This window comes from Urocitellus parryii, chromosome 9 (genome assembly GCF_045843805.1).
Source record: "Urocitellus parryii isolate mUroPar1 chromosome 9, mUroPar1.hap1, whole genome shotgun sequence".
In the NCBI taxonomy this organism is placed as follows: Eukaryota; Metazoa; Chordata; class Mammalia; order Rodentia; family Sciuridae; genus Urocitellus; species Urocitellus parryii.
In genome coordinates this window covers 88,327,758-88,355,726 of record NC_135539.1, presented here as the reverse complement: position 1 = coordinate 88,355,726, position 27,969 = coordinate 88,327,758, and the positions used below count along the sequence as shown (strand labels likewise).

The window sequence follows — 27,969 nt, the reverse complement described above, 5'->3', positions numbered from 1 at the left end:
AAAACAAATAAATCCAAGACCAATCTGTGATTGTGGATATTTTCCACCCTACCTTTAAAAAGAGTTCTGAGAGTTGCATGTTAAGAGAAGGGAAACTGTAGAGACTCCAAAATGAAAAGTTTTAAAAAACTGAGTACCTTCAATGGTGAGATTATGAATAATTGTTATTTCATTCTCTACATTGTGCTGCACTTTCCCAAAGTTTCTGTTAGGAAGATACGTTCTGGAAGGATAGAAAATGAATTTCAAAAGGAAGAGCATGTCATGAATGAACAGACGATAAATAAAATAATAAATATTTATTTCCAGGATATTTCATCAACCAAACATTAACTGATTCATCAGCTAAAACTCTCGCCTTCTATTAGCCACACGTAGCCACTAAATTGGCTGAAAGAATCATCTGAACCACATTTCCCATAATTCCTCCCTCACTAGGCTCCCATAAACCCAAAGGCTAAAAAATCTGCACTACAACCCTAAGGAAGTTAACCCGCCTCCTCACTCTGTCCTGGCCATTCACGATTAGTCCCGCCCCACCAACTCGGCTTCAGGCTGTTGATTGGATAAGACTGAGGGCAGACTGGGCTCTGACAGCGGGCGCGGAGGCGTGGCCACAGACGCACAGAAATTCCGCCCACGCTCTGGCGGCAACCATGTATCGAACGCTGCGGCTCCTCGCGCGGTCTAGTCGCTTCCTGCGGGACCCAGCTGCTGCCTTAGCTCCTGGCTTGGGTGGCGTCGCCGTCCTCCCACTCCGGCCCCTGAACGCCGCTCGAATGGTGAGCGCCGGCGGCCCGTGGGTCGGCCTTGCAGCGGTGACCTTCAGTCATCGCTGTAGGCGGCCTGGACGCCCGCGGGCTGGCGGGAGGGTTGCCTCGGGAAGCCCGGTTCTGCGCCCGCGCCAGCGTGGCCGCCTCCTACTCTGACGCTTTTTCAGCGCGGGGAAGGAACCTTCACCCCGAGTGCCCGGGGACCTGGCGGTGAAGTCCTGCCGGGCCAGCGTGGCCTTTACCCTCAACTCCAACGGGCGAGCCCAGGCTCGTTTGGGGGTACCACGCCTCAGCCGCCTTTGCTGCGTTTCCTCTATTTTTGCCTGGGTCCCGACCCGGCGCTACCTAGTGGGCCATGCTGGGCTAGGAGGAGGATGCGGGGAGAGGGCCAGCTGACACTGGCTCTGTGCTCATCCTTTGGCCTCTGGGTCCGCAACGGTGCTTTGGACTGCTCTCAGGCCCTCCAAAGGAGTAGAAGTTTCTTAGGAACTTAAAATTGTATTCCTCTTGCCATTGTTAAATTTGTAGGCTGAATAAGGTTTCCCAAAACCACAATGTTTGTAAAACCCAGAAATCCGTGAACACCTTGTTTGAGGAGATGGGATAGGACCTCACTATAGCTGAATCAGTACTTTTGACTTAGAAAGGCAGCTAAGGAATTTAAAAGTTCCAAGTTCAAAGTATGACATGCTTACTTTAACGAGCTCTTTGATCGTTAGAATGTCACCTTAGGTAATTCAGCCTTTAAAAAACATTAAATTCGTGAGTGTGTGCGTGTTTGGGTTTTTTTGTTTTGTTTTGGCTAGGAAAAGTTCCAGAATTTAATTATAATTTAGGAGGTTCCGGAAATTAATAATGCTTTAGGAAGAGTACAGTTCTTTACTACACCAAAGGATAGCATGTGCTTTGCAATCCCCGATGTGATTACAAATCCTCTACTACTCAAAAAGTTAAGACTTGGGGCAAATTGTCTTTACACTTGTTTCCACAGATATACAAAATTGAGGTAATTACAGCTATTCAGCAAGATGGTACATGGGAAAATAAATAAATAAACAAACAAACAAATAAATAAATATGCTTCATCTAGGGCCAAGATATTTCCTGGACAATAAACTGGAAGATGCTTCAATGGAATCACTATACCCAAAACTACAAAGTCTAGGATGCTTTTATATTCTGGGAACTACCTGCTGTAGTAATTTTGGTGCAATTTAGAATCTTTAAATTTTTAAAAATTCATTTCTTAACTATTTAATTATGTAAAGGAAGACCTTATGAATATCCTTTTAGAGTAGGTGTCAAAAATAGCACTACCTTGCTTTTAGGGTGGTAATGGGGATAGATTTGTTTTCCCCCCAGAGTTCTAATACTACAAAGGAGAAAAAAAAGTCTTGAGAGAATATTTAATAGGGAGACCAGCTGTGATCTTACTTTGTGGATGGGGAAGTTCTCCATTTTTTTGAAGGTCATTTCATTGATGATTTTTCAGGATGGCCATAAAGTCTGAAAGATAAATATTTTGTATTACCATGTAATATCAATAAACCACTTACTGTATATTTACCTATTTTGAGACTTGGTCCTCTATGTTTTAAGACCAGACAGACTTTCACAAAGAATCTGAAAACAACACAACAAAGTTAGTTTTTATCTACTAAGTCCTTTTGCATGAGAAATAAATCGCACCTCTTTTTTTTTTTTGTACTGGGAATTGAGCCTAGAGGTGTTTAACCAGCTACTGAGTCATAGCTTCAGCCCTTTTTAATATTTATTTTGAGACAGAGTCTTGCTTAGTTGCTGAGGCTGGCTTTGAACTTGTGATCCTCCTGCCTCAGTCTCCCAAGGCACTGGGATTATAGGCGAGTGCCACCAAACCTAGCTTGAAAATCATTTTACATTGTCTTCATGAAGTAACCATGGTTTAGTTAAATTTTATCCATGAATTTGCGCAGAGACATCTTACAGGCCCTAGGGGTCTGTATTTTTTGGCTGACCTTTCAGTTTAGCCTATCATGCAGATTTGGAGAGGAGAACCTGAGGTCACTGGGGTTAGTGGTTGTTAACAAATACTTGGTATTTCTAGGCTGCAGAGCAATCTTATTGTGGTGAATGCTGGACACATCACTCACTCATTCCCCAGGAGGGAAGTGGTTTTATATAAATAAACAGGGATATCCCTGAAACAAATGGAAATTCCCACCTTTATGCTTGCCCTGTCCTTACTGGTTTAATTCTTAAAATCATGGCATTAATTCTTAAAGCAGCTGCCTTTTCCTTGAAATTCTGCTCTCTAAATTGTGGCATATGAAGACAGTTTCCAAAAAGACCAAAATGCTCATATTGTGTGAACTAAAAACATTTTTAGAGATGACATTCATTGTTGATAATTTTCTCATAAGTCCCAGGCCACTGGGAACAGGTTATACATGTGACAATATGAGAGGATTTTGAAAACATACAAGTGTTTTTCAAACCTGAGGTCAACTTGGGAATTTGTGAAATCAATATAGGGAGTGAATAACCAGCATTGGGTTTTTTTTTTTTTAGAGAAAAAATTTTTTAATATTTATTTTTTTTTTAGTTTTCGGCAGATACAACATCTTTGTTTGTATGTGGTGCTGAGGACCGAACCCGGGCCGCACGCATGCCAGGCGAGCGCGCTAACACTTGAGCCACATCCCCAGCCCAACATTGATTTTATTTATTTTTTTAATAAAGTAACAAAAGATAGTATAAGAGTACGTGGTATAAATTGTTTCATGGAATTTTTATTTCAGGTTTGTGTGCATATGTTTATATACTGAATCATGATATAAAGGTATTTTCTTCATTAAAAAAATGTTTGAAGAAACTTTGTAATTACCTAAACCAAGTTCAGTGTTCCTCTATTTATGTGTGTGCTTATCTAACAGATTCTTGGTATTACCCCCATAGGTATCACCTCCTCTGACGGTTTTTGCTAATTCCTGCCTGGTACTTAGTGAAACTTTCTGATAGAATATAAATGATCTCATCTTTCTAATTTTCTTAGTGTGAACCAGTGGTTTCTTAAGTGGAGTATCACATACATCCTGCTGTTCCCTTCAGGAGGTTCTTCTACCTTTCAAAATAACATATTCAGATCTTTGAAATACAGTTAAAGAGTAGTCATACCCCAGGAAACATATCCATACAGGCATCATTTTTGTAAGACACACTCTATCTTTCTATTATGCATTGGATTCAACCCTCTTTTTAGGTTTGTTATACATAGCCTCAATAATGTTTTGCAGCACTGCTTCTGTTTTTGTTCTGTTTTTACAACCTATATATTCCCTTGGGTTAAATAAAGAGTACTCTTTGGTTTTCAGGATAATTTGTTACTAGCTAACTAAGCTACTGCAAACTTTGTGGTGCTGGGCTTTGTGCATTGTTGGGCAAGCATTCTACCACTGAGCCACTTCCCTGGACCCAGTGTTTGTTCTTTTTGCATATTTGGGATTTTAAAATTATTATAAAGAAGTGTATTTTTTGAAGTGTTTGCTGAGATTGGGATTTCAGCCACAAATGACTTCTGTACTTTCTTAATGATTGATTGGTGTCAAAATCGTAAGATATGATTGAGACTATTATTTCTTGATTTGTAATTACACAAAGGTTTAAACTGAAGAACAGAACTGAAACTCATTCACCTAAATCTTTCTGAGTAACTTTGAATGGTTCTGAATTTTATCATAATAACCTGTTTTTAGGGGACAATGTCTGTTTTATGATGAAAATATAATTTTGAACACAAAAAAAAGTGATGATATAAATTTAAGAAGTCAAACTAGATTTCACAAACCAATGATGAAAACCAGTTTACCTTCTCTAGAGCCAGCCTTTTGGTGCTCTTTTTTAACAAGATAATGAAGAGAAAGAAGGACCTCAGTTTTCTTGGTTGGTGCTGTTGTCATTGCTAATGGTATTGTTTCAAAGTATCTTTTAACATACAAAGATTTCTGCCTATAGTATCCAAAACAAAGACTGCAGTGTAAAATATTTTTATTTGTGCATATGGTTTACAGGGTGGGAGACAAGTTGGTGTATAATGATGTCCACGTAATTGAACTGACATAGCTCATCTTCCCTTGTGTGTACATTTATTATGGTTTATAAATGAGAAAAGCTGATTTGGAGAAGGTGACACAGCTACTAAGTGGTGAGCTATCTGATTGCAAGGTCTGAACTATTTGTTATACTATGTTCATACATAGTGTTTGTAGACCATATCTGAGCTTTTTAAAAATATGTTTACAAATTTCAAACTGTTATTCTGCAAAAGTTCCAGTGAAATGAACATTAAATTAGATTAGGTTCGAATTAGCCAAATCTTGACCAGTACACAGTACTTCCACAGCACACTGCTAAGTGGAAAAGATTACTGTTGTAGTTCAAAGATTTTTCTTGTATTTGTCATCTGCATAGTATTTGAATTCTGTAGTCTGTCCTTAACATCTGCATTAATACTTTATCAATTTCTCAAGGAAAGATCTGAAAGCAGGGAGCGGAATGAGAATAAAAACAAAATTTATGGTCAAAATTATGTGATACTTCTATTCTTTTTCCTTATAGCTCATAAGATGCTATTGCTTTTGATACTGGGTTTCTTTTCAGGTTGTAACAGCATCTTCTTGTCTTTAGGCAAGCCAAAATTCCTTCCGAATCGAATATGATACCTTTGGTGAACTGAAAGTCCCAAATGATAAATATTATGGCGCCCAGACTGTGAGATCTACAATGAACTTTAAGATTGGAGGTGTGACAGAACGCATGCCAGTAAGTGGCTTTTGTGGAAATGTTGGCTTATTTTAGATGAACTAGGGGCTGTATTCAAATGGATCACTCTACCTCAAAAATAAATAGTTAAATTTAGGTTTATTAAGAAAACTGGCTTCATGAATAAAAACTTGTTTTCTTTCATTAAAATGACAGGTAACTTTTTGAAGTTTTAATATGCTATTATTTTTTAGCCATGACTTTGAATATTTTAAATTCTTGATAGAACTAAATGATTATCTTTTTATTCTTACTGGATGTTTATAGATTTTTGCTAGAATTTTACAGTTTGCAAACAATTTTTATTTGAATATTCAATTTCTTTTTTCATTTTACTGATGTAAAACTAGGGTTTTTCTTTAATTTTATACTTTCTGTCTTGATTTTTGTTCTCAGAAAAGTGTCCATTACACACTTACCCTAAAACATTACTACTCATCAATTTCTAGCTAATAGATAATACGAACTTGTTCAATGCCACACAAATGATTAAATGATTAAAAAACTTCCTAATACATTTCATTAAATGTGAGATGTCATCAAATAGAAGATGGACCAGCTATACCACTAAAAAAGAAAAATCGAAAGTCGTGATATGTCATTGATTATGAGATGCATCTTGATTTCAGAGATTTTAACGTGTGAAAAGAGTTGATGAAATACATTACATATCCTAATGGAGTCCAACCGGAGTATGAAAAATAGTCAATGCAGGATTGCAGGATAGGCTAGTAAGCCTAGAAGTAGCAGGCTTCATCCGGTGAGCTATTGTTTACCAGTTATCTTCTGAATCTATTTTTTATCCTGAATAATTTTAACTTCCATATTTTAACTCATGACTAAGCCTCAAGACCAAATCTTGACTTGGTTTATAGAATTTTGTGACAGGGGACTAAATCTTTGAAGAAATCTTTTTATCATTGCCATGGATAGCCTGTTTCGTGATGAAGTAAATAGGGTCAGACTCCATGTTTGAGTAGCAAAGGTAGAAACTAACCTTGAAATATTCCTGTATAATTCAACACCTGGGATTTTTTTATTATCCTGCTTTAATCAGAAAGTTGTGTGGTTTTAAGGGTACATGGTTGCTGCTTTTACTCTAGAAGACAGGGCAGACATTCAAATTATATGTCTGTGAGATTGTTGCCTGGGGAATCAATTTAGTCACATATGACCTCATCTATATTAATTTCCTGAACTTTATTAAATGTTAGACTCTGTGTATCCTGAACTTAATAGTATGATTAAACCCATCCCTTTATACCTGAGGTCCAAAAGGTAAACAAACCCAAAAAAGATTATTGATTTTATACTTGATCTTAGCAGAAAGGCCCAGAGGTAATGAGATTATGAATTTCTAATGTGAGTAGATTATCATGATTCTTCTTTTCTCCCCCTTGATGTACTATGCTATTTTATCTTATTGTATTTAGTAAAACTTTCACTACTATAACCTTTTCTTATTTTTATGAATCCATTAACACTAGGGTCAATCTGTCCATTCACATAGTCAGTGTTATTTGGCATTTGGTTATAATTAGGTGGTGATTTGACACGTTGTTTGTTCTTGTAAAAAATTAAATTTCCATTTGATTTCATGTTTAAATGTTTTAAGTTTCTAATCACTTGTTAGCCATTTGTCTCCATTTTGTTTGAGTAAAACATGTTTTAATTTTAGTTATTTATAATTCAAAATAAAATCTTTTTTTTTTCTGTTTGCTTCTCAGCTTATAATCACTGTGGTTTAGGTGTATATGTTTAATATATCTTATTCTTTACTTTTCTTTTTTTTTTCCACACTGATTCTCTATCAAGGACTATAGATTCATAAAACTATAGTTTTATAAATTCATTGTTCTCTTCCTCACTTCCTTTTCTCCCTTCTGTTCTTTCAAACTTGACTTGGGATCTGTGCCACAGTCTATGTTACTAATTTTGGTAAGAATTCATAGGTCAATTCCTTGACAGAAATCAGGTTTTTTAATTGAAATCCCATCTAAATTTATTCAATTTATTCCTTTTCAAGTTTGAAGTAATTTGTATTAGAAAATGAAAAGATTTGGCCAGATGCAGTGGTATACCCCTGTAATCCCAGTGACTAATGAGGTTGAGGCAGGAGGATCAAGAGTTCAAAGCCAGCCTCAGTAATTTATCCAGGCACTTAGCAACTCGGTGAGACCCTGTCTTTAAATAAAATGCAAAAGAGGGCTAGGGATGTGGCCCAGTGGTTAAGCACCCCTGGGTTCAATCCCCAGTGCAAAATAGAGTAAAAGAAAGGAATGAAAAGATTTGCATACTAAAAAATGAAAGTATGAAGATACAAATTTATATATCTGATATATAGAGATATTTATATATCTGATTTATATATCTGTATGTGTTTTAAAGTCTAGAGAATCCTGGGTTTAAAAACAAAAATATGAGAGAAATTTCTAGTGACTTACTGGCTGTCACATCTTCACTAACTAGACTATGTTGTTTATTGGTTTTGGGGTAAGATGATAGCCATTCAGCAACTGGTTATCTCATTAGTGATAATACTGCGGCATCATATTTCATATTTTGCAAGAAAAAATAATGGCTCTTGCTGGGAAATGAGTGAATACTATTTGTTTTGAATGCATAGTCTATGAAGTAAATAAGAATTGTAGTGTATACATATAAAAAACTAAAATGAATAGTTTATATGTGAATATGAGTGTGCATGTATATGGGTATATGAGACATACACATATGTGAAGACTCAATATATTTGCTTTTGTTTAGTTCTTTTGGTTCATTATGTATTTATCTGTAATCTTTGTGCTCTAAACATTTGAGGATCATTGTGTTAATTAAGTTACTGTTTTAGGTACAGTTTTGCAACTACATAAAATAATGTTCATGCTTAACTAAAATTGCAAATTTGAAGTATTTTTCTGATTAATATTTTAGATCCCAGTTATTAAAGCTTTTGGCATCTTGAAGCGAGCCGCTGCTGAAGTAAATCAGGATTACGGTCTTGATCCAAAGATTGCTAATGCAATAATGAAAGCAGCAGATGAGGTAGGAGATGATAACTATATTGGCTTAATGGCATGGGACTTGTGTCTTCCATTGGTATTGATAAATCCTGCTAATAGGAAAGGGCACTGAATCCTTTTAAAATTTTTTCCCCTTTTTTATTCTTTTTTGACACACATGACAGTGGAAGTATATTTTGACATATACACATGGAGTAGAAATTATTCTAATTAGGATCCCATTCTTGTGGTTATACATGATGTGGAGGTTCACTGGTCATGTTCATATATGAACATAGCAAAATTCATTCTACTTTCTCTCCTATTCCCATCCCCTCTCCCTTCTTTTCATTCCCCTTTGTCTACTCCAAAGAACTTCTATTCTTCCCTCCTCCCTCCTCCTTTATTGTGTATTAGCATCCACATATCAGAGAGATCATTCGGCCTTTGGGTTTTTGGAATTGGCCTATTTCACTTAGTTCCATCTACTTAGCAGCAAATTAAGGCACTGAATTCTTGAGTTAATGAATTTCCAGATAAGATGGCTGCATTGTTGTTTGGTGAGGATATTAATATGGTGCTTAAAATACTATATTGTGGCAGAATTTCTGGATTATTTTATGTCCTTTAAGCTTCTTGACTTTAGTTGTTATATTATTTTGGGTGCCTGTAATCCCAGCTATTTGGAAGTCTGTGGCAGCAGAATGAAAGTTCCCAAGGCCAGCCTGGGCAACTAGTGAGACTCAAAATAAAAAGTTAAAAAGGACCTGGGGATGTAGCTCAGTGGTAGAGTACCCCTGGGTTAAATCCTCACTGACTGCAAAAAAAAAAAGGAAAGAAAATGTTTTGAAAAGACAGTAAGCTTTCTATTTGATTTCTTATCTCATGAATAAATGATTCCTTTTAAAACTAATTGATTACTTGATAATGCATATCAAGAATATAATTTCACTATTCTACTAATAACATTGTCTTAAGGAAATAATTGGAAGGTAACAGTGTTTTTCATTATAGTGCTTTGTAATAATAAAAATAAATTGGATGTGTCTAACCATAACAGCTGCTTATGTAAATTGCATTTATATTGTTATATTATGAATCATAGAAAATTAATTCTTTTAAGATTGGCATAGAACAAATCTTTTGAGAAATAGGAAATTTTGCGAAATTATTTTTATAATCCTAATTTTGTTTAGAAAAAGAAATGAACAGAAAATGTATTTTCATATACCTACAGATAGGACCTTCCCCCACATAATAAAATCCACATATGGTGAAGTCAGATATATAACCTAGCCACATCCTCCCATACACTTTAAATCATCTCTGCTATACATAAATACTATGTAAATGCTATTTTTATACTGTATTGTTTAGAGAATGTGTAAATGCTATTTTTATACTGTATTGTTTAGAGAATGACATACAAAAAAGTCTATAAATGTTTGGTACAAACATAATTTTCTTTCTTTTTTTTTTCCAAATATTTTTGTTCTGTGGTTGGTTGAATCCACATAGCACAATCCCACAAATACTGAGGGCCAACTATATGCACATGTACCCATTGTGGGAGGTAGACATTGGAAGCAGATGCCAACAAGCTAATAGCCATTATTTCTGTAGGATAGAACTAAAATGACTATTATTCTTTCCTCAGTTCTCAGAATTATCTGCACTAATCACCTATTTTTATATAACTAGATAGAAACAGTTTTATTTAAAAATGAACCAGTTGTTCAGTGTAGATTTGTCAAGTGCATTCTGACTTTTTAAGCTAAAATCATTTCAGAACCCACTCTTTTAGGAAGCTTATAATTCAAAGACTAACACATAAGCTGAGAGTATAAAAATATGACAAAAATAGGGGCAAATCTGGGCAGTGCTTGTTTCTACATTTGGCAGTTGCTAATCATTGGACATCTGTGCAATGAAGTAGCTATTAGTGAACTCACATTTTCAAGTCCCTAATTCATTATCCTGCCGACTCTGGTGGTAACATCTGTTGGATATTCCTTCTTAACAATAAATGTATCTAAAATCTATTTGTCTGCCTTAACAGGTGGCCTTCTATTAGAGGAGGCAGTTAGAGAAAAATAAGAAAAATGACTTTGCTTCAGTTTTCAGTTGAAGTCAGTGAGTTGTCATACTATTCAGAATATATAACATTTCATTTTTAAAGTATCTGTGGTTGGAAAAGTGACATTACAGGAGCTTAGAATTGTGGGACAACTGCATTCAAATGCTGTGGAACCCTTAACAAGGCATTTAACAGATGGAAATAAGTAAACATCTTTAAAATAGTTTCTTTGTAAATGGATCTGATTTAATCATAATTAGTTAAAATCCCTGAATTTTATTTCTTATTTTAAAAATGCTAATTTTTAACATTTTTTTTTTTTTTCCCTGCAGGTAGCTGAAGGTAAATTAAATGATCATTTTCCTCTTGTGGTATGGCAGACTGGATCAGGAACCCAGACAAATATGAATGTAAATGAAGTCATTAGCAATAGAGCAATTGAAATGTTAGGAGGTGAACTTGGCAGCAAGAACCCTGTGCATCCCAATGACCACGTTAATAAAAGTCAGGTCAGTATGTTTTCTTTTCTTTTTTTCATTGCAAATTGAAAAGTATGCCTGAGATTATTTTTGTAAGGTCTTTGATAAGGTGAATGTATTTGCTTTATTCCTTAGTGGAAAAGACTTCTAAAGTTTCCTGAATTTCTTTTAGGGGTCTGTTCTTTGTCACAAACTATAAAAATTGCTTTTAACACTTCTGTACTGTATTTGTATATTTTTATTGACGCATCTAGTTTTAAATTCTTTATTTTGAAATAATTTCAGACTTCTATTAAAAGAAATGCAAAGATAGTTTAAAGAACTTCTTTACTCCCTTCACCTGCTAATTTTAATATTAAAACATATTATATAACCACAATGCATTAATCAAAACTAAGAAATTAATATAAATATAATACTCTCAAACAACAGACTTTTTTAAGAGATTATTTTTAGGGTTTCCCATTTTTCCACCAAGGTCCTTTTTTTTGTCTTCCAGGATCCATTCCAGACTACATGTTACATTTAGTTGCATATCCCTTCAATTTTTCTTATCTGTGCTTGTTTCTTATTCTTTTGCCTCGATCCCTTAAGCCTGCTATAACAAAATACCTAGAAAGTCCTCAGATAATATCATCACTTTGGAATTTAGCATTTCAACAGGGGAATTTTGGGGGAACATTGACATTTATACCATAGTGGTCCCTTTTATACTTTTGAAAATAGTAGTCAGGTATTTTGTAGAATGTCCTTTAGTTTTGGTGTATCTGGTGTTTTCTCATGATTAGACTGAGGTTATGAACTTTGGGCAAGACTGTCATACAAGGTAAGGACCCTTCTTTATTGCATCATGTCTGGGGTGCAAGATAGCAACATGAATTAATACTGTTGATGTTAATCTTAGTTATTTGGTTATGGTGATTCTTAATAGAATCTCCACCACTAAATTACTGTTTTTCTTCTTCCATACGTTACTTGTTAAAAATGAGGTATTAAGTCCTGCCTTCATTCCAGGCACTACACTTGAGCTTAGTTCCTAGAGGATGGAATATTGAAGAAATTTTGTATATGTGTTATAATCACCACATTAATAGAGATACTTCAAGACTATGCAAATACTTTCTTTCTCCTGAAACTTTTCCTGTTTATTTTAGCTTTCGTCAATGAATCTTGCCTACAGCACTTACTACTCATGATATTTTAAAAGTGATTTTCAATTTTCCTTCTTTCTACATTTATTAATTCAAGTTTGTTTTTTTGGTAAGAAAAATTTATCCTTCCCCATTTTATTTACTTATTCAATTATGTTTTTCAGTTTGGATTCATGGATTGTTTATAATCCAGTACTTTTGATATTTATATTATTGCTTAAATTATCTGTTTAGGAACCTATTGAGTTGACTCTTACGTCTTCTAAATCATGTCACTATTTTTTTTCTTACTTTCTGGCCCTGTAAGATATTCCTGGCTTATTGTCTTAGATTTCCCTTGCCCTAACCCTAGAAACTGACATTTCCAAGGAACTATTGGACAACCTTCTTGAAAAATGATACTTAGAAGCCAGGATCTGAGTGTTGGGTATAGTATAATATATTGTAAAATATTAAAATGAAAGCTTTTTACATGAGTTTATTGGATAAGGATTTTTCAGATTCAATACTCACCTTTAAATGTGAATTTATTTTACATTCTGCAGTCTGTAATCTGTTTCAGAATAATACAGTGTGTGTAGTAAGATGAGAGGATAGAGTAGAGTTACAGATGATACAAGATTGACTACATACAGTATGTTGAGTATATTGATAATTGCTGAGTTTAGGTCCATGAGTATTCATTGTAATGGTTATCCTACCATTGTGTTTTACTATTTTCCATAATTTTAAAAAACATAGTTTTAAAGTAGAGGATCAATAGTTGAGGAAAGAGTACTGAGTAGATACTATTTGGTTAGGTCTATTTTACCAGTTCCTGAGTATTTTGGCAAGCCATTGTGATTTCTTTGAGAACTTGACTTTCCTATTGTTAAAGTAGTGACTTACCCCATAGAACTTTCCTGAAGTTTAATAAATACATGTGAAAAATTGGATGTACTATTTAATTGAAAGGAGATATTAACTATCATCAAATACAGTTGTTTACTTTGTTTTGCTGTCATTTACTAGTGGGCAAATACGTAACACATTAAGTGTACTTGGTTATAATATGTAATACACCCAATATACTTGTATATAAAACAGTTCTGAGAACTAGGATGCTTCTTATTTGACTTAAGTGATCTAACTTCCCACATTAAATGTAATTATTACATATAGCCAGTTCCGAAATTGTCATTTAGGGAGGTTTCTTTTTTTTTCTTTTTTGAGATTGAGATACTCATTTGTTTTCTGTTGCTCATGATTTAACATTTTATGTTCCTTTTGAAAAATTTCCAACAGAGTTCCAATGATACTTTTCCCACAGCAATGCACATTGCTGCTGCAGTAGAGGTCCATGAAGTACTGTTACCAGGACTACAGAAACTGCATGATGCTCTCAATGCAAAATCCAAAGAGTTTGCACAGATCATCAAAATTGGACGTACTCACACTCAAGATGCTGTTCCACTTACTCTTGGGCAGGTATAGGAGTTTGAATCATTTTATTCAATTTAGGAATTGATAAAAATGGCCATTGTATCACCTTCAAAGTCTTATTGGTTTAAAAGGCCAAATTTATAACATTTAAATTCAGTGACAGAGATTGTTCTGTGTTAACCGATCAGTAATTTTTAATAGCTTTCCCTTAGGAAAGGAGCAAAGTGTATTAGCAGTGAGCCACCCTCAAGTTAGACTGCTCAGGTTCAGGTTTTTGTTCTGTGTGAGATATGTGACGTTAGGAAAAGTGGTTAGCCTTCTATGGCTCAGTTTTCTGAGCTGTACAATAAAGAAAAGTTGCGTTTTAAAGCCATGTCTCATTTCTCTTTGCATCATTGACTCTTAGTACCATGTGTAATTTCTAAGGAGGAACCATATATGTGTTTGAAACTACTTTTCTCTCTGGCTTCTATTTTCTTTTTCCTTTTTTTTTTTTTTTTTTTTTTTTTAAATGCATCACGTGTTGAAAACCATGTTCATTAGGACCCTGACTCAATCATCTATATAAAATCATCAGTCTACCTATCCTGATAGAAAATTCTGTTTTTGTTTGACTTTATCAAAAGCATTTATAGTTGCTTTTATTAAAATTGTCTTTTGAGTTTTTGCCTTTTTCCCTAATCAAAATATACTCCATAAGTGAATCCAGCCTCTGTACATGTGTAGATGCATGTGCACATATGATATTATGTCACATGATCTGGTTTCCCTGAAAAGAATTATATCTTTTAAAATGTTTTCTTTAGAACAGTATGAAATCCTAGTACTAATCAAAAATGTTTATGGTTTTTTAATGTTTTCAGGCAGGAAAGAAAAGACTTAGTGTACTTATATACCTTGGCTTGCCCAGCTTATGTCTTTTGTCCTTGCATAATTGTTAATAGGGCCCTTGCTATATTCAAACATGATAAATTTTATGGTTGTTTAAAGTGTATGATATTTTGGGAACCAATGTGACATTGATAGTAGAATTAAATTTTGTAGTGACACTGTAGTTTCAACTCTACTCTTTCCTTTTTATGTTATTCACTTAGACACTTAGCTTCTCAGGTCCCTGTAAAATGTCTTTATGTTTCTTCTCAGGCTTTTAAACTGAAATTGAAGGAAGAAGTTTGTATTTTTCCTTGGGAGAATATTTAGTGTTTTTTCTCAAAGTTTTCTGGGACACAACAACAACAAAAAAACCCCAATAATTTAATATTGTAAAGTTGTTCTTTTTTAAAGTTTATTTCCTATGTTGTCCTTTCTAATAGGTTTATAAATCCTCATCTATCCCTGTATTTTGCTCATCATATGAATTGACATAGTGTAAATACCACTCGAGTACCTTATAATTTAGTAGTCTGATTTTTTTAAATTTCTACTTAATATAATTAGAATAACTTGTAAGCCATTAGGAAATTCTCACCTTAATTTTCTTCTCTTTTAAGGAATTTAGTGGTTATGTTCAACAAGTACAATATGCAATAGCCAGAATAAAAGCTGCCATGCCAAGAATTTATGAGCTTGCAGCTGGAGGCACTGCTGTTGGTACTGGTTTAAATACTAGAATCGGCTTTGCGGAAAAAGTTGCTGCAAAAGTAGCTGCACTCACAGGTTAGTGATTCATGAGTTAGTATACTTTTTAATTGTACTAGTTCAGGTAATTTTTAGGTATCTTTGCCTTGCATTTTTTTGAATTTAAACTTAGAAATAATTTTTCAAAATAGTCTCAAAAAACAGAAACAAGAAAACCCTGGGAATAAATCTAACCAAAGAGGTGAAAGACCTCTATACTGAAAACTGTAGAACACTGAAGAAATTGAACAAGACATTAAAAGATAGAAAAACCTCCCATGTTCTTGGATAGTCAGAATTAATATTTTTAAAATGGCCATATTACAAAAAGTGGTTCACAGATTAAAGGTGATCTTCATCAAAATACCAATGACATTTTTCACAAAACTAAGAAAAACAATTCCAAAATTCACGTGGAAGAATAAAAGACAATAAGAGCAATGCTGGGGGAGATGACATCATGATAACTTATCTCAAATTATACTACAGAGATATGGTAACAAAACAGCATGATATTAGCATCAGAACAGACATAATTACAGTAGAATAGAATAGACAAGTATATATAATAGTCATCTGATACTTAACAAAAATATCAAAAACATGTTGGAGAAAAGAGCCTTTTTAACAACTGGTGATAGAAAAACTAGGTATTCTGACGTAGAAGAATAAAAGTATATCCTTGTCTCTCATTCTATGTAAAAATCAACTCAAAGTGAATCAAAGACCTAGGAATTAGACCAGAAACACTGCAACTACTAGAAGAAAACAGATTCAACTCTCCAGCATACTGGCACAGGCACTAACTGCCTTAATTAGACACCTGAAAAGCTCAATAAATAAAACCAAGAATCAATAAATAGGATGGCATCAAATTAAAAAGCTTCTGCACAGCAAAGGAAAAAAGAGTGTGAAGCTACCCTGTAGAATGGGAGAAAATCTTTGCCAACTACTCTTAAGAAGAATTCAAAAAACTGAACACTCCAAAACCAAATAACCCAATGAATAAATGGGCAAATGATCTCAACACAGACATCTTTTTCAAAAGAAGAAATATAAATGACCAATGAATAAATAAAAAAAATATTTAACATCCTTAGCAATCAGGGAAATGAAAATCAAAACTATACTAAATTTTCATCTCACTCCAGTTAGAATAGTAATGATTAATAATACAAATAACAATGTCTAGTAAGGATATGGGGGAAAAGGTACACTTATACATTGTTGATGGGACTGCACATTAGTATAACCACATTGAAAAGCAATATGGAGATTCCTCAGAAGACTAGAAATGGACCCACTATGTGACCCATGCATCCCATTCTTCGGTATTTTCCAAAACAACTAAGTCAGCACATTATCATCATACACACATGGCAATGTTTATAGCAGCACAGTTCACAATAGTCAAATTATGAAACCAGCCCAGGTTCCCATTAACAAACAAATTAAGGAAATGTGGCATGTATACACAATGGACTTTTGCTCAGCCATAAAGAAAAATTATGGCATTTGCTAGTAAACAGATGAACTGGATAACATCATGTTAAGTGAAAGAAGTCTCAGAAAGTCAAGGGCTTATTGGTTTCTCTTGTATGTGGAAGGTAGAAAGAAAGGAATTTTTTAAAGGGGGAGGGGCAATCTAAATAAAAGGGAGATGAGTAGGGTAGCAGAGAAGGATATGGGAGGATATGGCAAATGAAATCTATAAAATTATGCCATGTCCATGAACAGTTATACCACAATCCTACTTTTATATGTAATTACAATACACTAATTAAAATGGTAGTAATGGGAGATCAGTAGAATAGAGCAAGTGGATTAAAGGGAGGATGGAGGGGAAGGTACTAGGGAATGTGGTTGATCAAATTATGTACAAATATAGCATAATTTATAATGCACCAAAAAGTTTTTGAAAAATATTTTTCTATCAAACATGTTGTATATTCATTTCAAAAGCTATTAATCCCCCCCCTTTTTTTTGTAGCAGGGATTGAATTCAGGGGCACTTGGCCAGTGAGCCGCATCCCCAGCCCTATTTTTTATTTAGAGACAGGGTCTCACTGAGTTGCTTAGCGCCTCACCATTGCTGAGGCTGGCTTTGAACTTGCAATCCTCCTGTCTCAGGTGTGCACCACTGCACCTGGCTAATCCCTTTACTTTTAAAAGGTTTTCTATATAGGAGTTTATATAGCATGCAGTTAAAATACCAGTGTTAACTTTGTTTACTATCTGGTGGTATTCAGTTATTTTCTCTTTGAAGCTGCTTTGAAGTGAAAGTTTCAAAATTGGCAGAAATAACTTTTGAATGATTTGTTGTAGACAGGCTTAATTTCTTTTTTAAAATGTCATGTTGTGATATTTCTTTAAATTATTAGATCTTTTTAAATTATTTGGTTCCTTTAGTGGAGTACTGTAGTCTGAATAATGATTGTTATTACAGCCAAGTTGTTCTCTACAGAAAAGTCTTATTAATATATAGATGTTGCCAGAGGGTTAGGGTGGAGATAATTATACAATACATGTTCAAGTATACTAGCTGTTTTTTTCTTTTAAATCACATTTTAGTTTAAAAAAAAAAAAAGACTATATTTTTAAGGTTTAGAATAAGTAGGTTTTTTAAATTGACATGGGAGTGACTAAGAACATCTAACTCATTTTTGTTCCTTATTCTCTCAGGGAGATCTTTTGGCCCCTGGCTAGAGGGGAAAAATGGAACAGAATAAAGTGGACAAAAATTTTTTAAAACTGTACTAGAGCCAGGTGTGGTGGCACACACCTGTAATCCCAGTGGCTCAGGAGGCTGAAGGCAGGAGGATCTAGAGTTCAAAGCCAACCTCAGCAAGAACAAGGCACTATGTAACTCAGTGGAGAATCTGTCTCTAAATGAAATACCAAGTAGTGCTGGGGATGTGGCTTAGTGATTGAGTGCCCCTGAGTTCAATCCCTGGTACCAAAAAAAAAAACCAAAAAACTCAACAATACTAGGAACGGAGTGTGGAGTAAAGTGGAGTGGATTTCATTCAATTTCCACTTTTACTCAAGAGTAGTCAGGCATTATACACATGTTGACAGTACAGTTTTACAGCAGTGTTTTTTTTCCTAGTATATTTGTTGTACTTGTTATTTCATCCTTTAAATGTTCTGGTGCTAGATTCTTTGTATTCTTTTAGGACTACTTAAATCTACATAAAGTTTAAACCTTAAACATTTTTTCTGAAGTACAATTTTTAATTCTCTTTTGGAATCTTTAGTTTTTGTATTTGCAATGCTAGGGATCAAACCCAGGGCCTTATACTTGCTAGAGAAAACATTTTATCATTGAGCAGTACCCCTAGCCCTTGGTTGTATTGTTTTTTCTTCCATATTTTTTTGTTGGTGCATTATAGTTGTAAATAATGGTGGGATTTGTTGTTATGTATTCATATGTGCACATAATATAACAATATAATTTTTGGCCAATATCATTCCCCAATATTTCCTTTCCTTCTCCTACTCCCTCTCCCTAGTTCCTTTCTCCTACTTTACTGGTCTCCCTTCAATTTTAATGAGACCCCCTACACTTCTTTTCCTTTTCCTCTGTAGCTTCCACATAAGAGAGAAAACATGCAGCCCTTGACCTTCTGAGTTTTGGCTTATTTTGAGTAACATAATGTTGTCAAGTTCCATCCATTTTCCTACAAATGACAATTTCATTTTTCTTTATGACTGAATAAAACTCCTTAGTGTACATATGCCTCATTTTCTTTATCTATTGATCTATTGATGGCTGGTTCCATAATTTGGCTATTGTGAATTATGCTGCTGTAAATGGGTACATATGTATCACTGTAGTATGATGACTTTACTACTTCAGGATTAATAGTGAGAAGTAGTATAGCTGGCCACTTATCTGTTGGTTCCATGCCTAGCCTTTTAAGGAACCTCCATACTGATTGCCACAGAAATTTTAGTGATCTACAATCCCATCATCAGTGCAGAAGTGTTCCTTTTTCTCCATAGCCTTTCAGCATTTGCTTTTGTTTGTTTGTTTTTTGTACCAAGGCTTGAACCCAGGGGTGCTTAACTACTGAGCCTCATCTCAGCCTTCTTTTATTTTTTGAGATAGATTCTTGCTAAGTTGCTGAGGCTAGCTTTAAACCTTTGATCTCCTGCATTGGCCTCCCAAGCCACTGGGATTACAGGTGTGCACTACTGTGCCTGGCTGTTTGTATTCTTGATGCTGCAGTTCTGACTGGAGTGAGATGAAATCTCAGGGTAGTTTTCCTTGTATTTCCCTAATTGCTAATGGTGTTGAACAGTTTTTCAAATATTTGTTGGCCATTTGTATTTCTTTTGAGAATTGGTCTCAAACTGTGATCTACTGACCTTGAACTTGTGATCCTCCTGCTGTAGCCTCCTGAGTTGCTAAAATTACAGTTATGCACCACTGTGCCCAGCTGGTGTTAAGTTTTTTGATGATTAATTCTTTGTCAAAGAGTAGCAAAGATTTTCTCCCAATTTGTAGGTTCTCTATTCACATTCCTAATTATTTTGCCGTACAGAAGCTTTTTAATTTGATGCCATCGTACTTATTAACTCTTGGCATTATTTCCTGAGTGTTAAGATTCCTATTGAGAAAGTCATTGCCTGTGCCCATATGTTGGAGTGTCTATGGTTTGGTCTAATTCCTAGGTTTTTTGATTCATTTCAGTTGACTATTGTTCAGGGTGGGAGATAAAAGTCCTCATTCTTCTACCTATGGAGAACCAGTTTTTCCAGCACCATTTGTTAAAAAGGCTATCTCCTCAGTTGTATTTTGCTTTTTATGTACTGAAACTTTGTTTAACTTGTTGAAAGTAGACAGACTTATTTATTTTACTGTTCACCCAGGTTGGCTATTTTTTCTTCAGGCTTACCTTTTGTTACTGCTCCAAATAAATTTGAAGCTCTGGCTGCTCATGATGCTTTGGTGGAACTCAGTGGAGCCATGAACACTACTGCATGCAGTCTGATGAAGATAGCAAATGATATTCGTTTTCTGGGTTCTGGTCCTCGGTCTGGTCTGGGAGAACTGATCTTGCCTGAAAATGAACCAGGAAGCAGTATCATGCCAGGTAATCACATAGCTAGTAAAGGTTGGAACTGGAATTTAAATAAAATCCCAGACATTCTCAACTTTAGAATGTGATCCCATAGTTAGATAGGGAGACACAAGACACACTTGTTTCAAAATGTTTGTGTGGGCTATCTTAGATCAGGATTTCTAAGAACATCACCACACAAGTTAGGAAAAAGTTAGCTATATTTCAGTTCTCTTATTTGAAGGTATGTAATAGTTCTGTCCTTCACAGGCCAAAGCAAAGAGAATTCTAGAATAGAGTGTTTTAAATAATCAGCATGAGTTGAATTAAAAAAAAAAAAAAAAAGTCATACCAAGTCCTCTTATTTCATGTTTTGTGTTGAGTTATGGGCCTGTCAGTTTAAGGTAAATGATACAGGCACTTGGTGTCTGGATTTCAGTAAGTCATTTGGTAGACTTACCTGAAAATCATTGGTTTCAATGGAGAAGTGTGAACAGTGCTGGTGAGTGAATACAGCTGGATGAATAGTAACATTTAAGGAATGACTAATGAGTTGAGTCTGGTCTGGAGGAGTATCTTGAAGGTGAAGGATTCTACCCATTCAGCACTGTACTAGTGACTGAAGGTGAAGGCAGAAAATACATGCCGATCATACTAGAACAAAGTTGAGGTGGCAGTATTTATCACATGATAGAATTGAGATTCATAAAGTCCGCTGTAGGCCAATATACATCAGTCTAAAACTGACAAAGTAATTTTTAATATTGAGAAAGAATGGTCTGACAGTTGATTGTTTTAAATCTGTACCTGTAATAGATCAAGAGAATATCTTGTTTTTAATTATTTCATATTGACAAATGACATATGGATTTACTTGATTGCAAATCCAAGATGATTTCCTAAAAGAGAAATGGAGAGTCACAGATAAAGGAGGGATCTTCCCAATGTGTTAACTTGCATTGATTAGAAGAAGCTTGTTGGAAGGACATTCCCAGGGTGGTGGAATTCCAGAGACTCGTGGTAGATAGCAGAGTTTCAGCTTGACAGGAACCCTCCCAAGTGTTGGTGATATTCCTCTTTTATAAGTGTTCCCATAGCAGCTTATATTTCTCTTTATTTACCCGATGTCTATGAAATTGCCAGCTTTTTTCCTAACCAAGTTCCATGAAGGTAGGGTCTCCATATTTCTGATTGTGTATTGTGTACTTGGCTCCATAACATGAATAAAAACCACGATAGTGGAGAACTGTAATGTATTAGATGGAGTTTCTCATTAGCCATCGAGTGATTCAGTTTTGTGGCAACTCATCTCCCTTTCTTTAGTCAGTTTATTTCATTAAATTGGTCTTTTTTGTATGTCTTTTATTTAATGAAATTAGACTTCCTCCTTTGCCTGATTATTTGACATAAAACATAATTTTAAACTGATGCATGAAATTATGAGCACATTTGATGTGCATTCTGTCACTGGTGGTTTCCTTGAAGGCAAGGTGAACCCTACTCAGTGTGAAGCAATGACGATGGTTGCAGCTCAAGTCATGGGGAATCATGTCGCTGTTACTGTTGGAGGCAGCAATGGACATTTTGAATTGAATGTTTTCAAGCCAATGATGGTAAGCTTTAAATTCAGTTTTTAATGATTTTGACTAAAAGCTAATTGTCATTGTTTTTGTTTTTCCTTAAGTTTCTAGAGTTTCCACATTAGATAATTATATGATAATAGTAGCAATTGGAAATCAAGTAATTCTTAGAAGATTAGCCCTAAATATTAGGAATGAAGTGACTTTTAGCTCAAGTGATTTGACAGTTTGCATTTTTAATAGGAAGAAAAATTCTGAAGTAGTATAGGTTTCTTCACCTAAGTTCAAGTTTCCTTAGTTTAAAAAATTAAAAACCTGCCTTCTTCTCATGTTGTGCTTTTGCTTCCTCCTTTCTTCAGATTCAATCTTGAAGGAATACCCCACAGTCACTTTCATTTATGCTATGATTCCCACAAGTCCACAGTGCCTTCCACTTGCACCTGAGTTGTTCTCCCATCATTAGTGACCTCTTCAATTCAACAGATATCCCACAGTTCTTCTCTTGCATCATCTGATGTTGACAGTGCCTCCTTGAAACAATCTTCTTTCTCCCCAGTTCTCTTCCTATCCCAAGTCAAATTCTTTTTCATTAGTTTTACCTCTTCTACATTAGTGGAAACATTGTATCTATCCAAATTGTTCTTTTTTCATTTTTTCCAGAGATAGAACAAAATATTATCATCTTTCATCCATTTTTTCCTAGCTTCAGATAATGAAGCTGCATCACTATTTAGAACTTCATTTGTATCAAGTATTGTTATATCTAAAATATTTTAGAGGCGTATTTTCTATTAGTATATAGTGTAAAATCTAATCTTAATTTGATAGGCATGCAAATGACAAATATTAAGTGTATTCTGTCAGTAGTTTCGCTAAATATTTATCAGCTTCTACTCCATATCATGCACTGTACTGGGTGCTTACAATAAAATAGTAAACAAGACAGATTTTTCCCTTCTGCAGTGTATGTTCTAATGGTAAATAAAAAACTTGCAATAGAATTCAGACTTGTAAACTTTTCCTTCCAGGTAAGATTCCATAGAATTAACAGCAGCTATATGTCATATATAGACACATAGCAATCATTGTTGGATTTTTATAATTTATCAAGCATGAGTTGAATTTAAAAAAGAAAAAAATGTCATACCAAGTCCTCTTATTTCATGTTTTGAGTTGAGTTATGGGCCTGTTAGTTGAAGGGAAATGATACAGACACTTGGTGTCTGGATTTCAGTAAGTCATTTGATAGATATCCAAGGCACATAGAAAAGGTAAAACCAATGAAAGAAAGCCTAAGAGGGGACAGGAAGAGAAGAAAGAAGAAAATGTTGTCTTAGTAATCTTTTAAATTTTTTCTTGTTTTGTTTTAATAGAAAACAAATCAAGATTGTCAACATTTGCCATGTAATAAAGTGACAAGTATCAAATTAAACTTTTAAAGTTTAGTGCCTTCTATTAGAGTCTGTTGGAAGTGTACCCTTGAGTTTAGACAAAAGGCTATTAGATGTGAATATATCTTAGTTTATATTGGAAATACTATAAAAAGAAGCAAATGGTAAAACATATCAATTACTTTCATATTATAAATTATATGAAAAGTTAAGGTGAATGGAATGTCTGTTTTATTAAGTATAAAAACCTTGGTGATCTTTGATTAGAACAAGATATATTCCATGATTGTAAAATTGTATCAAAATGAACTCTACTGTCATGCATAACTAAAAAGAACCAATAAACAAAACAAAACAAACCCTTGTTGATCTTTAAGAACTGGGAAACCCTGACTTGACCAGTTGCTTTAAGCATATACTTAATTTTTAAATTTCTGCATCTGTTTCCTCCTTCATGGAATATTATTTTGTCTGTCTCTGGGTATCCAATCCTCTGTATCAAGTAGGACTTCATCAGTTTTTGTAGCTGGAGTTAATTCCTCTTTTACTATGATCACCAACTCTTCATACCTGTTTTATATACTCAACATGGGTGATCTTGTATTTTATGCTCAGTCAACTAGTAAGGAACTATTTGCCCATCTCATCCTTGTATTGCCTCTGATAAGGCAATAATTTTTCAATTTCTATGCCCACAGCCTACCACTGAGCTGTATCCCCGGTCCTTTTTTTTTTTTTTTTTTTTCTTTTATGAGACAGGATCTCACTAAATTGCTGAGGCTGGCCTTGAACTTTCCATCCTCCTGCCTCAGGTTCCTGAGTCACTGGGATTACAGGTGCTTGCCAGTGCCTGGCCCTCAAATTTGGTTTTTAGGGTGTAGGGCCTTACAGTTTTTAGGAGTGCTATATGCTTATTGAAATTATACATTGAGAATAAGCTAAGAGACAATGTGTGTCATTGGTCAAAAAAAAAAAAAATAAGCCTAGTAATGTCTCTTCCACTTCTTTCCCTCCCTCCCCCCCCCCCCTCTCTCTGAAAGATTAAAAATGTATTACACTCAGCCAGGCTGCTGGGGGATGCTTCAGTTTCCTTCACAGAAAACTGCGTGGTGGGGATCCAGGCCAACACAGACAGGATCAACAAGCTAATGAACGAATCTCTAATGTTGGTGACTGCTCTTAATCCTCATATTGGTAAGAATAAAGAATAATGCCATTTTGAATGTAAAATTAAAAGCTGAAACATTTTTAGAGAATGCCAAATCAATGTTTGTGGATAGCAAATTCCTTTTGGACATTGAGTAAAATCTCTTAAAATACTTGAAATTGTGTTAAAAGATACTTTATATATTTATAACTTCTATGGTGACATAGTTCTTTCAAAATGTGATCAATTATATTTCATTTTATTTTAAATATAATATTCAGAAGTAATATTTTAAATGTATTTAAATGGCTTCAGAAACTCAATGTGCAGGTACTTGGGGAGGCTCTCTGTAAGACCTTCAGCTGGTAATGTCACTAGGTGGCACTGGCTGATTATCCACATGGAATGAATCTCCTTATCTTCACAGATGCTCTATAACACTTCGATTTTGTTGTTTTTAACCAGTTCAGATATGCAAAGCTGCCAAGTAATAGAAAGAAGGTTATATATTCATTGCTTTTAGAGAATGGAAAAAAAAGGAAATATTGTGTATATAACCATGCTTTTGTATTGCAAGTCTTTTCCAGAATTGTAGCTGTTTCATTTTGTATAGAAGCAGACCTGTATGGTATACTGACCATAGCAATCCCTGTTGGATTGGCTATTTTGTAGGTTTTAAGGCATTCATTGCTTTATGTTGTGACTTATAAAAGGCCAAACCCTCACCAGGCATGGTGGTGCACACCTGTAATCTCAGCAGCTCAGGAGGCTGAGGCAGGAGGATTGCAAGTTTGAGGCCAGCCTCAGCAATTTAGTGAAGTCATAAGCAACTTAGCAGGACCTTGGGGGGTGGGGCTGGAGATGTGGCTCAGTGGTTAAGCACCCATGGGTTCAATTCCTGATACCAAAAAAGTCAAACCCCTTCTTTCTGCTGAAGTTAATATAGTCTTTGATTTTCTGTTTTAGAACAATAAGTTACCATGTAGTCTTATCATGTTATGGATACTTCTTTAAAGCATTTTTCTATAATTATGAACTTTCAAGGCATATTTTATATCTCAGCTTCCCAAAAAGCTAAAATTTCATTTTTACAATATTAGAGCTCATTTGACTGTTTTAGGCAGCCCTGAGCCCAATGTGATGTTTTTTGATATAGTATTTATAATGATATTTTGATCCATTAAAATTGTACATCAACATTCAACTGAAAAGATGCAAAGGGATTGATAAAAGGTTCTTGTGAGAAATATTTCCTCAGATCTTTACTTCAGAACATGTTGCCAAAACTTTTTAAAATTAGAAGTATCTAAAACTGAATGACATTAGTTTAAACTGAGAGAAAAAGACTTATTAGAGGCAAAACAAGAATAAAATGGGCAAATATTTCCTTACTAGTTGACAGAGCCTGAGCCATACAGCCCTCCAAATCATGGCTTCTCCATGGCCTAGATGTGTAACAGACTAATTGTTAATACTATCTTGTGGAACTTGAGGACTGAAAGTAGTGAGCATTCATGCTTAGACATCCTCTTGAGTTTCACATGAGAATTCTTTTCAAAGCTACTCTGGTCAGTAAATGCCCTTTACAACATGTTGATCATACACAAATTCAGTTCAGTAATAAAATCAACCATCTTAGTAGTTTGTATTATTGGTGATGATTAATTGCATATAGACATGTAACACCTTACTGGGTTGTTAATCATATTGCCTCAGCAGCCTTCTTACCTTGGGTCATATTCCCCTGGTCTTTGTTTTTTTGGTCTTTCCTCCTACCTTGTTTTCATTTTCATTCTTGCTTTTGCCTTCTGATTTGTTGTTGTTGTTGGTGGTGGTGGTCATTTATTTTTTCTGATTTTTAAAAAAGTTATATTAAGTCAAGACTACAAGGCCAAATGCCCAATCCCTAACTTCATTTTAAAGCAAATAATTCTGAAGTCAGCAATGTACCTGTGATCTTTTGTACCGGTATATATTTCTGCTATACTGCCCCCTGTATCCTTGTAATGTCTGAGGAGAGGCCAGGGAATGGAAGCCACTGCAGTAGAGACTCAGAAGAACTGCTGCTGGAAGGCATGCCTCTCCTGAGAGCACTGGCTGTTCCTCCTTCATTGAAGGGACTTCTCACCCCTCAGAGCTAGTCACCAGTTGCCAGTTGTTATGGTACTATGTACATTTTCTGCAGGACTGGAGCATCTAACCCATTAATGCTTTCTTAGAAAGATAATTGTTGCTGGTTAAACATGTTGTTGGAGAAAATGTACCCGGTGTACTTTTATGTCTTGGTGCTATATATTCTTTTTTGTTTTCTCTGTGAAATACCTAAGTTAATGGACAATTTCAATGTAGGAGGACATGTGCTACTTAAAGTGAGGTATGTTCAAGTCTTTATACCTTAAACAAGTAAAGGTTTTATTCTATATGAGAAGTAAATTATCAAGATATTCACTTTAAATACTTTTTTAAAATTTTTGGAATATGTCATTAAAGAAGACTTCTAGCATCAATATCAAGTAAACAGTATTACTTTTTGCTTTAGAAAACCAAATTTCATTAACTCTGGTGTTGTCTATTTTTTCTTCAGGGTATGACAAGGCAGCAAAGATTGCTAAGACTGCACACAAAAAAGGTTCAACTTTAAAGGAAACTGCTATTGAGCTTGGCTATCTCACAGCAGAGCAGTTTGATGAATGGGTAAAGCCTAAGGACATGCTGGGTCCAAAGTGATTGAAATAAATTTATGATAAAAATAAACATGTAAAATAAAATTTAAAAAATCAGACTCCTTATGTTTATTTCTTAGACAAAAATGAATACACTTAAAAGGGAATTGTTGTTAGACTTGAGACTCACTAGCAAAGAAATTTGAGCAGTGTATAAAACTCCAGGTTAGCTAGGTTCAAAGTAAATTGAATAAGTACAAAATGTATAAAATAAAAGGAAAAGTCTGTTTCCTTTTTTATGTTAAATAGTATTCTAGTTGAATCTCTGATATTTGTACATGTATTTTTTCACTGTAAGTTTTCTAAAAAAGCCATGAGGTTTTTTTGTTTTTGTTTTTTTTTTCCTAGTGCCGGGGATGGAACCCAGGACTTCACATATGCTAGGCATGTGCTCTGCCACTAAGCTATCTCCCTAACCCTGAAGAGTTATAAATTTTTTGGTTTGGATTATTTAAAAAAATTAGTACAGTAAAAAAAAAACGTTCTTTTTGTTTCCAAAATCATGCCCATCTTTAAGTTTTCTATGATTTGGGAGCATGTGTTGACCAAGCCCTTCTGAGTAGCTATTGTGTGTCTCTGTGTTTGTGCATATATTTAAAAACCTAGAAAATAGGGCAGATTTAAAAAAAAAAAAAGTGGGGTATTTATACTGTATGTGCTAATGATACACACACACACCCAGTCTTACATCAGTGATTATAAAAAGACTGGAAAGATGTGGGTAAAGGATTTCAAACATGG

At 34.7% G+C, this 27,969-nt stretch overlaps 1 protein-coding gene across 1 annotated transcript; it reads left to right on the top strand.

Annotated features, from left to right (window-relative positions):
- Window positions 1-609: 609 nt before the first annotated feature.
- Fh (fumarate hydratase) lies at window positions 610-27,287 on the top strand. The gene is made up of 10 exons (XM_026390762.2): window positions 610-782; window positions 5,439-5,573; window positions 8,508-8,618; window positions 10,985-11,161; window positions 13,567-13,749; window positions 15,195-15,360; window positions 20,217-20,420; window positions 21,873-22,000; window positions 24,399-24,552; window positions 27,090-27,287. Exons 1-10 carry the CDS (start codon window positions 657-659, stop codon window positions 27,230-27,232), a joined length of 1,527 nt encoding a protein of 508 aa, XP_026246547.1. The 5' UTR covers window positions 610-656; the 3' UTR covers window positions 27,233-27,287.
- Window positions 27,288-27,969: the final 682 nt, after the last annotated feature.

Coding starts and splice junctions, on each gene's coding strand:
- Fh (XM_026390762.2), top strand. CDS start 657: ATGTATCGAACGCTGCGGCTCCTCGCGCGGTCTAGTCGCTTCCTGCGG. Junction 783..5,438: donor CCCTGAACGCCGCTCGAATG/GTGAGCGCCGGC, acceptor TCTTGTCTTTAG/GCAAGCCAAAATTCCTTCCG. Junction 20,421..21,872: donor AGGAAGCAGTATCATGCCAG/GTAATCACATAG, acceptor GTTTCCTTGAAG/GCAAGGTGAACCCTACTCAG.